The 15685-nt window shown below is 42.4% G+C and overlaps 1 protein-coding gene across 6 annotated transcripts in view; it reads right to left on the bottom strand.

Moving 5' to 3' along the window:
- The window catches only part of clec16a (C-type lectin domain containing 16A), a 129614-nt gene that overhangs the window by 25609 nt on the left and 88320 nt on the right, over positions 1-15685 (bottom strand). For all 6 annotated transcript variants that reach the window (XM_017718318.2, XM_017718321.2, XM_017718319.2 and 3 more), the window contains 2 exons: positions 3625-3776; positions 2370-2574 (listed from right to left, as the gene is read on the bottom strand). In XM_017718318.2, the coding sequence (XP_017573807.1) occupies positions 2370-2574; positions 3625-3776 (357 nt within the window). The remainder of the gene's footprint in view (positions 1-2369; positions 2575-3624; positions 3777-15685) is intronic.

Genomic DNA, 15685 nt, shown 5'->3' with positions numbered 1-15685 from the left:
AAGGCTCTTCAAAGGTTCATACTCACACATCTCATTTACAAAAACGTTTAGTTAACCTCTTCAACTCAGAGACCACCGGTGGGTCCAAACCGCACTTGGTCATGTTCTTCATAACGTTCATATTCCATAAGCTCCATTCAGAAGCTGGGTGTCGTGTGAGGCTGTAGCTCTTCTCTCCAGTCTAATAGACGGTGATGTCATTTTAAACCCTTATAATAAAAGAAGCTGAACTCAGTTTGTTTTTCTACTGAAAGTCGACCCGTTTTTCCCCAAATCTGGGCTCTAAACTATAAACAGACGGCGTCTCTTCAGTGATCTGCTCTGGAAACATCACTTTTAGAGAACAACACAAAGAGCGGCGGAGATTTTTGGCTCTCAGCAGTGAATCGTGAGCATGTAGTGAAATGTGGAGATCATAAAACACACGTTCTGTTCATTTGAGGAGCTTTTACAGAAAAATAAATAAAATAAATAAAATGTACATCTGAATAATTTGCCTTGCGATTTGGTCACAAAAAATTCATCCTGGAGAATAAGAGGTTAAGGTCTGACTTCAGCTTCACATCACTGAAGAATTAGGGGGGGTGATAATAAATAATTGCCCCCCTCTTTGAAGAAGGCGTATGATCCCTAAATGTAACTAAAGTGGTGGTGGTGTGTTGGTGTGTGTTGTGCTGGTCTGAGTGGATCAGACACAGCAGTGCTGCTGGAGTTTTTAAACACCTCAGTGTTGCTGCTGGACTGAGAACCAAAAATATCCAGCCAACAGTGTCCTGTGGGCAGCGTCCTGTGGGCAGCGTCCTGTGGGCAGCGTCCTGTGACCACTGATGAAGGACTAGAGGATGACCAACACAAACTGTGCAGCAGCAGATGAGCTGTCGTCTCTGACTTTACATCTACAAGGTGGACCGACAAGGTAGGAGTGTCTAATAGAGTGGACAGTGAGTGGACACAGTGTTTAAAACCTCCAGCAGCACTGCTGCGTCTGATCCACTCATGTTCCACTAATTTTATGCCTGACCGGTGTAAATAAACAGCAAGAACCGCGACAGACAATAAACCAGTTTGGCCATCTTAACAGACGCATCCAAAGAATGGTGGTTCTTCAAGTAAAGAAAACGGTCCAATATAGAACCATGAACAGTCAAAAGAACTCTGCATGATCAAAGAGTTCTCTGCAGAGTCAAATGGTTCTTCAGATTGATGAAGAATGTGTTGTAGATGGTTCCTGTTGGAAAAGGGTTCTATACAGCACCCAAAATCGTTCACTTATTGTTGGGAGCTTGACATCGCAGCAACAGAGGACCCCTTTTTGGTGCCATATAGAATCATTTACAGCACATTCTTGAGGCTTTAATCATTCGAATGGTTCTTTCAGTGTTCATGGTTCTATATAGAACCATTTTTCTTCACTAAAGAACCCTTAAAGAACCGCCTTTTTTCAAGAGTGTATATAAACCCAGCAACTTTAGTGAAAACGTCACAGCAGCCTTTTGTAAGGTCCTTCTGTAAGCATGATAAGAGCTTCATAGAGGTCCAAGCAAGTGGAACAGCAACCAGCAGGCACTCTGCTACAGTTCCGCACTGGAGCGAGCAGAACCAAAACAAGGCTTTAAAGGGGAACAGGGAGCTTGCATGGTGGAAACGGCTGATTTAGAAAAGAGCTTCGGGTTGTAAAATCTCATTTGCTGAGCCACGTCTGAAGCACATTAGAGAACACTGGATATCTGCTCAAACATTTCAAATCTGATTAAAATAAATAAATAAATAAAAATCCACTGCGAGACAAAGGGACCTCTAAAAAACAGGACAAAATGCATTTTACGGCTACTAAAAAAAGGGTCCCTAAGATGTTTACTGACTGCTGTCTGTTCATCATGCAGCACAACCACGACTGTAATCACAGATCAAGAAATTAAGATTAAGATTAAAAAGACTGTCAGTGCAACAGTAACTGTACAAAACTTAAATGAACATATTCTAGATTATTTTCATTATTTAATTCTTAAATGTTTTCACTATTTACATAAACTCAAACTGAACTGTCGAGTAAAACAAAACAGATGTACGATGTACGATGTATGATGTATGATATAAAAGAAAAAACATTAACATCAACACACAAAACCAACGAATAACATTCTACATCTAAAAATCCGGTCATACAGTAAAGATAAGCGGATTAATGACAGTAAACCTGTTACTGCATCAGCGTTTCAGTGGCCCAATGCTGCGTTCACATGTTGGTGTCACTGCACTGTCGTTTTGTGCGTCACAGCGACGGAATCACTGGCTAAAACGGATCTTTAGCGATATCGATTCCTTATTTGCTGCCGTCCGTTTACCACCAAAACGTAGGAAGCGCTGACCTGCTATCCTCTGCATCTTCATGCGGCGGGCTTGGATGCGGCCCTTGGCCAGCCGCTGCTTGGCGATGATGCAGCGGATGTGGTCAGCGAAGATGAAGGAGGCCTGCAGGATGGGGAGGGGCTTGGCGTGGGGGTTGGAGGCAGGCTTGTGGATGGTGATGTTTAGAGCCCTGCTGTCGTCCTCCACCCCAGACACCTGCATGTCCTAAAATGCCGAGAACAACAACAAACAACAATGAAAATGCCTCAAAAACAGCAGGGGTATATAACTAAAGCTGTGCGGAGATACAAGAACCTTATCGGCATGGCAAGATATTTGCTCGAATAATGTTACCACTGGACAGATGTCTGAATTTCATGGATCTCTCAGAATGTTTTAAAAAAAAATATATATATATAGTCCATCTGTTTCTCTGATACTCTGTTACCCTGTTCTTCAGTGGTCAGGACCCCCATGGACCCTCACAGAGCAGGTACTGTTTGGGTGGTGGGTCATTCTCAGCCCTGCAGTAACACTGACGTGGTGGTGGTGTGTTAGTGTGTGTTGCGCTGGTCTGAGTGGATCAGACACAGCAGTGTGTGTGTGTGTGTTCACTAGTGTGTATGTGGTGTCTCACTGCACGGGTGGGTTAAATGTGGAGGTGAAATCTCCCTGTTGTGGGACTAATAAGGGTCTCTTACTCTTAATCTTACTATCTTGACATCGTAACAAGAGAAGAACCCCTTTGGGTGCTGTACAGAACCATTTTAACTTATTCTAATCAATCTAAATCACCCTTTCACGATACAAAGAACCCTTTAATTATGCAAAAGGCACTTTGAATGTGCACAGATCTGTATAGAAACATGTACTTCACTAAAGAACCCGTGAAGAATCATTTTTTAAAGAGTGCAGTGACACAGCCAGTGGAGCTCTTATTTAAAAAGGGCTTGTTCTCTTATTTTCATCGTTCCTCGCATGCAGTGATGCAGGTACAGCTACAGAGCATCCGTTTCAGCTTCATATAAGCGACTGATATGGGTTTGTTTACATGGCAAACGTTGATGCAGATCAAGATGCTTTTACCGCTGTTCAGTTAACGAAACGGCTCCGCCCTGCACAGCACGATACTGCCGAGGGCGTAGGAATCCAGCTCAGTCACAGCCTGTCTCTCCACAATACGGCAAGAATTCTACAGTGATTATCTCAGATGCTGTCTGCTTGCTGTGGAAGTGCAAATGAAGTGAACTGATGTTAAGAGATTAGACAGCCAACCTGCAGAAGGCCGGCGAACTTGACGACTCCCCAGCCCAAGCGCTTGGTATCCGGTTCCACCAGACTCATCTGATACACGTCCACGGCCAGGAAGCGCTGGGCCTGAACCCCGTCCTTACTCACCACCATGCAGGCGATCAAATCACTGTTATCTAAGGAGGAAAATCAAGGGTTCACAGTTAGTTTAACTCCGGTTATTGTCCCCCACGTATGATAAGAACAGGCTAAATATTTACACTAACTATATTTGATAAAAACAAAAAACTGCCATATCGGGCTAAACAGGAACTCCTCAATGCAGACACCCAGGAACTGACTTTCAAAAGGTAAATCAAGGTTCCTAAGTGGTTCTCGGACATACAGCTGTAGCAAAATCATTTACATCATCTGAAGGCTCTTCAAAGGTTCATACTCACACATCTCATTTACAAAAACGTTTAGTTAACCTCTTCAACTCAGAGACCACCGGTGGGTCCAAACCGCACTTGGTCATGTTCTTCATAACGTTCATATTCCATAAGCTCCATTCAGAAGCTGGGCGTCGTGTGAGGCTGTAGCTCTTCTCTCCAGTCTAATAGACGGTGACGTCATTTTAAACCCTTATAATAAAAGAAGCTGAACTCAGTTTGTTTTTCTACTGAAAGTCGACCCGTTTTTCCCCAAATCTGGGCTCTAAACTATAAACAGACGGCGTCTCTTCAGTGATCTGCTCTGGAAACATCACTTTTAGAGAACAACACAAAGAGCGGCGCAGATTTTTGGATTTCAGCAGTGAATTGTGAGCGTGTAGTGATATGTGGAGATCAGAAAACACACGTTCTGTTCATTTGAGGGGCTTTTACAAAAATAAATAGATAAATAAAAATTTGCGTTTATTTCATGTAGTTACTGAGTAATTCGCCTTACGATTTGATCCTGGAAATTCAGATGGACAAACCAAAATATATCCTGGAGGTTAAAGAACAGTCCATTGCCAAATTCCTTAGAGAACCAAAAGAACCCAATTTGCAGGGCAGTACGTAAACTGTTTTTGAGCAGGCTGTGTTGCAGTTCAAATCTTCTAAACAAAAAAAACATTAATTCTGAATTAGAGGAACAATTTGTCATTATCTATAAAAACAGAAGCAACATTTAAAAGATGTGAATGTTCATTTAATCAAATATTTCCCATTTATTTTCTACAAAATAAAAGCAGTATTAGCACTCGAGCACCATCTCTGTGCATCATGAAAAGGGGCAGAACCCACACCAGCAGGATCTTGCATATGGTTGCTCTGACACGTCAAAATGGGGAGTGAAATAGATTATTACTTAAAATTAAGGCTCAACCTTACTGAGCATGTGAGCTTTAGTCACGTCTACGTTTATTTATATAGCGCTTTTTACAACAGGGGTTGTCGCAAAGCAGCTTTACAGAAAAATCCGGGTCCCTATGAGCGTCGCCAATGGAAACAGCGGCAAGAAAGAACCCCAAGAGCAAGAGGAAGAAACCTTGAGAAGAACCAAGACTCAAAAGGGGAACCCAGCCTCCTCTGAGCTTTAACTTAATTCATTTGTTTTAATAAAATAAACATAATTAAGGTATAATGTGACACTGATTCACTTTGGGACACGTCTACCTTAAAACGATGGGATCTCACTGCTCACCGTGGCCATGAGGGACAGGGATGCAGCCTCACAACCTGCTCTGAAATACAGGGGGGTGGCGAAAAGTGGCCACAGGCTAAAACTCTGTGTTTCGGTAGTGACATGAAGACGTGGGACAGCATTTATTTATATTAATTAGCCTTTTGATAAATTTTAAATAATTTGTCTTCACTGAAAAAGAGATTTAAAAATTTTTTTTTAAAATATTAAAACGTTTAAAAATTCATTGATTCAAATTTAGGGGTTAGAGTTAGGAAACTACCCTATAAATGATGATTGTGTACATCAGGGATCTTTAATTAAAATCCAATAAGGTCCAGTTAGAGAAAATGTCCTCAAGCGAAGGTCCAGAACCTCTTAATCTCTGACCTGCATCGTGACTCAGCGCCATATACTGTTTACTGAAGGAGCCGAGTAGGAATATCAGCATCTTATACAGTCGACAGCTGAACATCAGATCAAATAAAGTCCAGTTCGGTCAGATTTCACCAACATTTACTGAACATCAGATCAAATAAAGTCCAGTTCGGTCAGATTTCACCAACATTTACTGAACATCAGATCAAATAAAGTCCAGTTCGGTCAGATTTCACCAACATTTACTGAACATCAGATCAAATAAAGTCCAGTTCGGTCAGATTTCACCAACATTTACTGAACATCAGATCAAATAAAGTCCAGTTCGGTCAGATTTCACCAACATTTACTGAACATCAGATCAAATAAAGTCCAGTTCGGTCAGATTTCACCAACATTTATTGAACATCAGATCAAATAAAGTCCAGTTCGGTCAGATTTCAACAACATTTACTGAACATCAGATCAAATAAAGTCCAGTTCGGTCAGATTTCACCAACATTTACTGAACATCAGATCAAATAAAGTCCAGTTCGGTCAGATTTCAACAACATTTACTGAACATCAGATCAAATAAAGTCCAGTTCGGTCAGATTTCAACAACATTTACTGAACATCAGATCAAATAAAGTCCAGTTCGGTCAGATTTCAACAACATTTACTGAACATCAGATCAAATAAAGTCCAGTTCGGTCAGATTTCAACAACATTTACTGAACATCAGATCAAATAAAGTCCAGTTCGGTCAGATTTCAACAACATTTACTGAACATCAGATCAAATAAAGTCCAGTTCGGTCAGATTTCAACAACATTTACTGAACATCAGATCAAATAAAGTCCAGTTCGGTCAGATTTCAACAACATTTACTGAACATCAGATCAAATAAAGTCCAGTTCGGTCAGATTTCAACAACATTTACTGAACATCAGATCAAATAAAGTCCAGTTCGGTCAGATTTCAACAACATTTACTGAACATCAGATCAAATAAAGTCCAGTTCGGTCAGATTTCAACAACATTTACTGTCAGTTTCCTCTTTTTAGATCACGTCATGTGGAATAACTTCCCTCTGGCTCACTTTCTTCTCTGACTGCTGTTTCTCTCCTCAGTCTCAGAGCTCATTGTAATGCTCAGATGCTGAGCAGCATCACATGTCATATTGACAGCGCTTGTGATTGTTCTGTGAGTCTCTGGACTCTAAAGCTACTGTAAAGGCTAGACATGATACCCTGATTAAAACAGGACCACCCCATCCAAATGAAATAATTCTCCATAGTTTATCGGTCACAGGTCCAGGTCCACATAGGACAGCTAATGCCTTGGGTTTGAACAGATGAGAACACAATCACTGTAAATCTCTAAGAACTGAATATTTTACAACACACCAACTCAGCTGAATGGTCTGCCTTCAGAACAGCCAGAGTGAAAACACACTGAAACCTCAAGAAATTGCGAGGAAAGAGGGGGATGGGTGAGAAAGAGAAGAGCAAGACGAGCGAATGGTTAACGCATCACAAATGCACTTCCATGCACTTATGCAATTTTCACAGCAACTGTGACGCAGATCAGGTTTAAAGCCCAGCCTGTGAATGACACCACATCGCCAGCAAACATCTCTCAGGGTAAAATAAAAACTCCGCTGTCTGCAGATAGAACGAAGGAATTATCATGAACTGCTGCCAAACCCAAACAAGCTTTCCTGAGAAGGCTGAAATGAGCGAGGCTATCTGAGGTCATCGCTTCCTGTGACCTAACAAAATGTCAGACATTCGGTCAACGTGTAGTCAAGATCAGATAGTGTGAGCAAAACCTGCTACGATATCAAACGCTTGGCACACAGGCGGGAGTTTTCAAAACACTCCAGTGAGTCATAACCCTCTGCGTATTTCACAGCAGCCACCAAGAACGCAGAGGAAGAGGCAGAGGACAAGCCGCACCGGTTACTACTCCACTAATATCTATAATGCCACCATCACCCCCCCCAACCGGGTCCGACCACGGTTTCCCTTTCTTTACTACACTTTCACAGAAGACACGACGACACGCTCTGAGGAATTACCTCAGAAACAAGAGGACCGCTGTTAGCAACCAGTTCCTCTCCAGAGGCGAGGCTGTGATCGGTGGATAATCTAAAATTTCAAGTGAAAACAAAAACAAAGCGTGAAGAAAAAAAAAAAAACCCCGACAAGTCTGCTGCCATGGAGACGGCCTCATTAATAGCAAGTCGTTCTGCTTTAAACCCTAAAAAAGCCACGAGATGCATCACAAAAGTGTGATGTCATCCTCTCTTCAGGGGAAATCAGACGAGTCTGACAGCTGAGCCGATTCTAAGCAGCCCGTTTTATTCTTAACAGAGATGCGTTTCGAAAAAAGGGGAAACAAAACAGGCCGTTTCCTCCTGCATGGCTTGTGAAGGACGTCCCACCGGTGACAGATGACTACTCGCTCTTCAACCTGCAGCAGAGATTCGCAGTGACTGAGATGCAAATCATAGCTGTGGAACTTTATTCGTGTATTTTATTTTAGCAGAACTGCTGCTTTTAGCACTGCAGGGACATTTCTGTTGAATGGACCAACAGAACTGCTGAAAATTATTTTTGATTATACCGAATATTATTTACAATAAAACGGCCAGTATCCAAGATTCTGACCCTCATTTTTCTGACTTTATATATATATATATATATATATATATATATATAACATACACTCATTATATATGAGATATATACTCATTGACTGTAAACATATGTAAACAATATATATATATATATATATATATATATATATATATATATATATATAACATACACTCATTATATATGAGATATATACCCATTGACTGTAAACATATGTAAACTATATATATATATATATATATATATATATATATATATATATATATATACACACACACATACACACACACACATATACTCACACTGTATATATGATATATACTCTCACTGAATGCATATGCGATATATACACCCACTGACTGCACATATGATACATACAATATATAAGATATATACAAATACTGACTGCACAGGATATATATAAGATATATACTCTCACTGACTGTATATATGATATATACACCCACTGACTGCATAGGATATATACGATATATATATGATATATACACCCACTGACCGCATAGGATATATACGATATATATAGGATATATACACCCACTGACTGCATAGGATATATACGATATATATAGGATATATACTCACTGACTGTATATATGATATATACACCCACTGACTGCATAGGATATATACGATATATATAGGATATATACTCACTGACTGTATATATGATATATACACCCACTGACTGCATAGGATATATACGATATATATAGGATATATACTCACTGACTGTATATATGATATATACACCCACTGACTGCATAGGATATATACGATATATATAGGATATATACTCACTGACTGTATATATGATATATACAATACATTAGATATATACTCTTACTGAATGTATATATGATATATACCCACTGACTGCATCGGATATATGCGATATATATAAGATATATACACTGCCCAAAAAAAATAAAGGGAACATTTAAACAACACAATATAACTCCAAGTAAATCAAACTTGTGTGAAATCAAACTGTCCACTTAGGAAGTGACACTGATTGACAATCAGTTTCACAGCTGTTGTGCAAATGGAACAGACAACAGGTGGAAATTACTGGCGATTAGCAAGACACACTCAGGTTTGGCATTTGCCAGAGAACACCAGGATTGGCAAATTGGCCACTGGCGCCCTGTGATCTTCACAGATGAAAGCAGGTTCACACTGAGCACATGTGACAGACGTGACAGAGTCTGGAGACGCCGTGGAGAGCGATCTGCTGCCTGCAACATCCTTCAGCATGACCGGTTTGGCAGTGGGTCAGTAACGGTGTGGGGTGGCATTTCTTTGGAGGGCCGCACAGCCCTCCATGTGCCCGCCAGAGGGAGCCTGACTGCCATTAGGTACCGAGATGAGATCCTCAGACCCCTTGTGAGGCCATATGCTGCTGCGGTTGGCCCTGGGTTCCTCCTAATGCAGGACAATGCTAGACCTCATGTGGCTGGAGTGTGTCAGCAGTTCCTGCAAGATGAAGGCATTGAAGCTATGAAGCCCGCCTGTTCCCCAGACCTGAATCCGATTGAGCACATCTGGGACATCATGTCTCGCTCCATCCACCAACACCACGTTGCACCACAGACTGTCCAGGAGTTGGTGGATGCTTTAGTCCAGGTCTGGGAGGCGATCACTCAGGAGACCATCCGCCACCTCATCAGGAGCATGTCCAGGCGCTGTAGGGAGGTCATACAGGCACGTGGAGGCCACACACAACACTGAGCCTCATTTTGACTTGTTTTAAGGACATCACATCAAAGTTGGATCAGCCTGTCGTGTGTTTTTCCACTTTAATTTTGTGTGTGACTCCAAATCCAGGCCTCCATTGGTTAATCAATTTGATTTCCATTGGTGATTTTTGTGAGATTTTGTTGTCGGCACATTCAACTTTGTACAGAACAAAGTGTTCAATGAGAAAATTTCACTCACTCAGATCTAGGATGAGTTATTTGAGTGTTCCCTTCATTTTTTTGAGCAGTGTACTTTCACGGATATGATGTATATGATATATATACACACTGTGGTTGGAACAGACACTGCTGGTGCTGCTCTGACTGGATGAAACTGTTCACTCCGTGTGGAAACTGTGATCAGGTTCTGCGTCACACCATGAAATTAATCTGATGAAGCTGATTCTGTCCACTCATAACACTATAGAAAAGGGTTACTTAAGACGAATGCAATTAATCACAACTAACTACATGAAAGTATGTGACTAACCAGGACTCATTATTTGAAATGTTATAAATATTTAAGTGATTAACAGACCCTTATTAGTGCCACAACGGGGAAATCTGACCTCTGCATTTAACCCATCCGTGCAGTGATCCACAGCGGCCGGGCAGCAGTTGGGGGTTTATATTTATACACTATATTCGCGCGCATGTACACACATACACGAAAAAGCTGTGCCCCCCCCCCTCTTTTATATATTGTCGCTGCTGGAACCAAATCATGTATCTCTATTTTACATTTTTTGACCCAATTGGTCAACTGCCTCTACAAAAGAAGATGCAAAAAGATCTATTTCTGCAAAAAATAAATAAATACAAGGCGTGCTTGCACTACAGATGCTCACTGTGCACCAGCAGAACAAATCTGAATGCAATACGAATACAGACGGTGCATTTATAATGAAAGTGCATTATCTCGGAGTCTGAAGCCAGTGGTTTAACCTGACCTGGCCTGTATTACCTCACTGTATGAAAGACTGTATGCACTGTATGCACTGTGACTTTTCCTATCAGTCAGCGCTCATTTCCGATTTGCTTAATCCGAGTGGTGATAAAATGTGACTGATGTAGAATTTTTACGGCTGCTCTTGTGTTTTCTCGTTCAAAACTGAATAAAACCTCTGAATCCTCAGCTTTTTTACACGACGCATCAAATAAACGTGACAACTTTGCCAAGAAATCGCAATATCAGATGGAAAAAAGTGGCTGAAACGGCAGAAACAGACTCTTCTGTGCGTCGACATTAAAGGGTTAAAAAAGCACGAAGCAAAGAAGAGATGGCGAGTTCATAAACCACCACAGCAGCCAGTCGGCGTGTGTGAAGGAGAGAAAGCGTCATTTCCTGCAAGTCTATTAATAGCACAGCTGACACCAGAGTCACCTGTCTGTCTGCCTGCCTGTCTGCCTGTCTATCTGTCTCTCTCTCTCGCACCCCCACGAACCTGCGGTTGCTCAGTCATTGAAGTTAGAGAGCTTTTTTTTTTTCCATCGACTCACCGTTGACCCATTCCTGGACACGCTGCAGGACTGAAGCACAATCGTTATGAAACGGAGTCACTCGGACATTTTCCAGATATGGAAATCGGACACGGTGCTCATGATGCCAGTTTCCGATGCCCTCAATAAAATGCCACCCTGAGCCCAAAAGGGCAACTGAACCGAGACGCCTACATGAAACCTACTTCAGGTTTTCATTAATACTGATAGGCTGTGCACTTTAAGCCACACTGCCTTCCAAAAATAGAACCCAGCACACTGAAGGCCAGTTTCTCTGACCCAGATTAGGCCCAAGTCTAAACTAAACAGTGTTTACAGAAACTGACTCTGCAGTTTAGCCTATTTAAGACTGCACACTGACAAACGACGGCTCTTAATTAAACAACTGTCCTACACGGAACACGCTTTCACTGGGCTGTTCTGTTAGGACTGGCTTCCCTGACACGGATCAGGCCTACGCTCTCACAAAAGGTGCTTCTTCAAGGCTTTGTTAGTGAAGTCAACGGCTCTATATAGAACCATGAACACTCAAAGGACCCTTTGCATGATTAAAGGGTTCTCAGCATGGTGAAAGCCTTTTTCCTATTGATGAAGAACGTGCTGTAGATGGTTCTACACAAGGCCTTTTAGAAAAGGGTTCCATGTGGCACCAAAAAGCGTTCTCTTCTTATTTCATGCTTGGCGTCGTAAGAAGAGGAGAACCACAGAAATTCACTTAGGCGCCGGAGATGTTTGCACAGCGCTGGACGAGATGTCACAGCAGCAAAACTATAAACAAAGAAAAATAGTAAGAAATTTCTTCCTACGTTTAAAAATGATGGTCCTTCAAGGATTCTTCGCCAAAGAAAGTGGCTCTATATATCACCAAAAAGGGTTCCTCGACTGCTACAAGCTTGAAACTACAGAAGAAGCCATTCTGGTGCTCTCTCCTCAGCACGTTCTCCATCAATCTGAAAAGTCTTTCCCCAGGAATAGAACCCTTTCATCATGCAAAGGGATCCTTGAGTGTTTGTGGTTCTACATAGAGCCATTTCCTTGAAGAACCAGCTTTTTAAGAGCGTAGGCTTAATCTAATGTTCTACTCTGTTTTTACTGGTAAAATCACACGTTCTGCCAAGACAAGCTGGCTGCCTCAGACTGTACAGCACCACATTGTGCATCCACGGCGTCCGCCCTTCACTTAACCGTTAGGCTTGCAGACAGCTGTGAGGCAGGAAGATGCAGTAGGCAGCAGCAAAGCAGCAAAGCAGCAAAGCAGCGCTGCATCTCCTCCCACTGGCTCACAAATCTAGACCATGTTCGACCCACTCTGCAAGCCAGCGTGAGTAGGTGCTGCCTCAACAGCCTTACTGTCAGACATGAGGTCTACTGGAAAAGGCTCAGCGCTGCTGCTGCCCACGAGAGTGTAGCTGGGCTGGGCTGGCCAAGTCCACCGAGCCCCTCGCTGGAGGAAGAATTGAGTCATTTCTCCTGAACGCCGCCGCCCCCTCGTACCTGTAAGAGTGAGAGCTGAGGGTGCTGAGGGGGCTCTCACACCTGGACGGCTGAGAGGAACACAAAGGGATCAATGGCCAAAAGCCACAGATTGCATTTGGTACGTGAGAGCAGTGCAGCACACGAGAGGGGAAGAGGTCATAGTGTTGTGGGTGGGGGGGGGCACTGACAGTAAACGGCAGCTGGTGATGAAAAGAAAAAAAGGAAACAGCTCTGGTGAACTTCCAAGAAAAAGAAAAAAGGTGTTGTGCGCGGTGGGAGGCCTGTCATGATCGTTACATTTCATCTGACAATCAATGTCATATAAATACTGCATTGACGATTCGTTCACTGTACGTAACTATTAAAGGCCAAATCGGCTTATTAGCTACAATATTACTCACTGTCGCCCTCTAAAGGCGTCATTAACAAACATCAAATGAACAAACATCCCTCACCGCCGCCCTCTAAAGGCGTCATTAACAAACATCAAATAAACAAACGTCACTCACCGCCGCCCTCTAAAGACGTCATTAACAAACATCAGATAAACAAACGTCACTCACCGCCGCCCTCTAAAGGCGTCAATAACAAACATCAAATGAACAAACATCCCTCACCGCCGCCCTCTAAAGGCGTCATTAACAAACATCAAATAAACAAACGTCACTCACCGCCGCCCTCTAAAGGCGTCATTAACAAACATCAGATAAACAAACGTCACTCACCGCCGCCCTCTAAAGACGTCATTAACAAACATCAGATAAACAAACGTCACTCACCGCCGCCCTCTAAAGGCGTCATTAACAAACATCAGATAAACAAACGTCACTCACCGCCGCCCTCTAAAGGCGTCATTAACAAACATCAGATAAACAAACATCACTCACCGCCGCCCTCTAAAGGCGTCATTAACAAACATCAAATAAACAAACATCACTCACCGCCGCCCTCTAAAGGCGTCATTAACAAACATCAGATAAACAAACATCCCTCACCGCCGCCCTCTAAAGGCGTCATTAACAAACATCAAATAAACAAACATCCCTCACCGCCGCCCTCTAAAGGCGTCATTAAACAACATCAAATAAACAAACATCACTCACCGCCGCCCTCTAAAGGCGTCATTAACCAACATCAAATAAACAAACATCACTCAGCGCCGCCCTCTAAAGGCGTCATTAACAAACATCAGATAAACAAACATCACTCACCGCCGCCCTCTAAAGGCGTCATTAACAAACATCAGATAAACAAACATCACTCACCGCCGCCCTCTAAAGGCGTCATTAACAAACATCAGATAAACAAACGTCACTCACCGCCGCCCTCTAAAGGCGTCATTAACAAACATCAGATAAACAAACGTCACTCACCGCCGCCCTCTAAAGGCGTCATTAACAAACATCAGATAAACAAACAATCACTCACCGCCGCCCTCTAAAGGCATCGTTAACACACATCAAATAAACAAATGTCGCTCACCGCCACCCTCTAAAGGCGTCATTAACAAACATCAAATAAACAAACATCACTCAGCGCCGCCCTCTAAAGGCGTCATTAACCAACATCAAATAAACAAACATCACTCACCGCCGCCCTCTAAAGGCGTCATTAACAAACATCAAATAAACAAACATCACTCACCGCCGCCCTCTAAAGGCGTCATTAACACACATCAAATAAACAAACATCACTCACCGCCGCCCTCTAAAGGCGTCATTAACACACATCAAATAAACAAATGTCGCTCACCGCCGCCCTCTAAAGGCGTCATTAACAAACATCAAATAAACAAACATCACTCAGCGCCGCCCTCTAAAGGCGTCATTAACCAACATCAAATAAACAAACATCACTCACCGCCGCCCTCTAAAGGCGTCAATAACAAACATCAAATAAACAAACATCACTCAGCGCCGCCCTCTAAAGGAGTCATTAACAAACATCAAATAAACAAACATCACTCACCGCCGCCCTCTAAAGGCGTCATTAACAAACATCAAATAAACAAACATCACTCACCGCCGCCCTCTAAAGGCGTCATTAACAAACATCAAATAAACAAACGTCGCTCACCGCCGCCCCCTAAAGGCGTCATTAACAAACATCAAATAAACAAACATCCCTCACCGCCGCCCTCTAAAGGCGTCATTAACAAACATCAAATAAACAAACATCACTCACTGCCGCCCTCTAAAGGCGTCATTAACAAACATCAGATAAACAAACGTCACTCACCGCCGCCCTCTAAAGGCGTCATTAACCAACATCAAATAAACAAACATCACTCACTGCCGCCCTCTAAAGGCGTCATTAACAAACATCAAATAAACAAACGTCGCTCACCGCCGCCCCCTAAAGGCGTCATTAACAAACATCAAATAATCAAACATCCCTCACCGCCGCCCTCTAAAGGCGTCATTAACAAACATCAAATAAACAAACATCACTCACCGCCGCCCTCTAAAGGCGTCATTAACAAACATCAGATAAACAAACGTCGCTCACCGCCGCCCTCTAAAGGCGTCATTAACCAACATCAAATAAACAAACATCACTCACTGCCGCCCTCTAAAGGCGTCATTAACAAACATCAAATAAACAAACATCACTCAGCGCCGCCCTCTAAAGGCATCATTAACAAACATCAAATAAACAAACATCCCTCAGCAAAATGGTTCT

This window comes from Pygocentrus nattereri, chromosome 14 (genome assembly GCF_015220715.1).
Source record: "Pygocentrus nattereri isolate fPygNat1 chromosome 14, fPygNat1.pri, whole genome shotgun sequence".
NCBI classification, from domain to species: Eukaryota; Metazoa; Chordata; class Actinopteri; order Characiformes; family Serrasalmidae; genus Pygocentrus; species Pygocentrus nattereri.
Note: the sequence above shows the minus strand (reverse complement) of the source record. Positions and strands in the feature narration are given on the sequence as shown.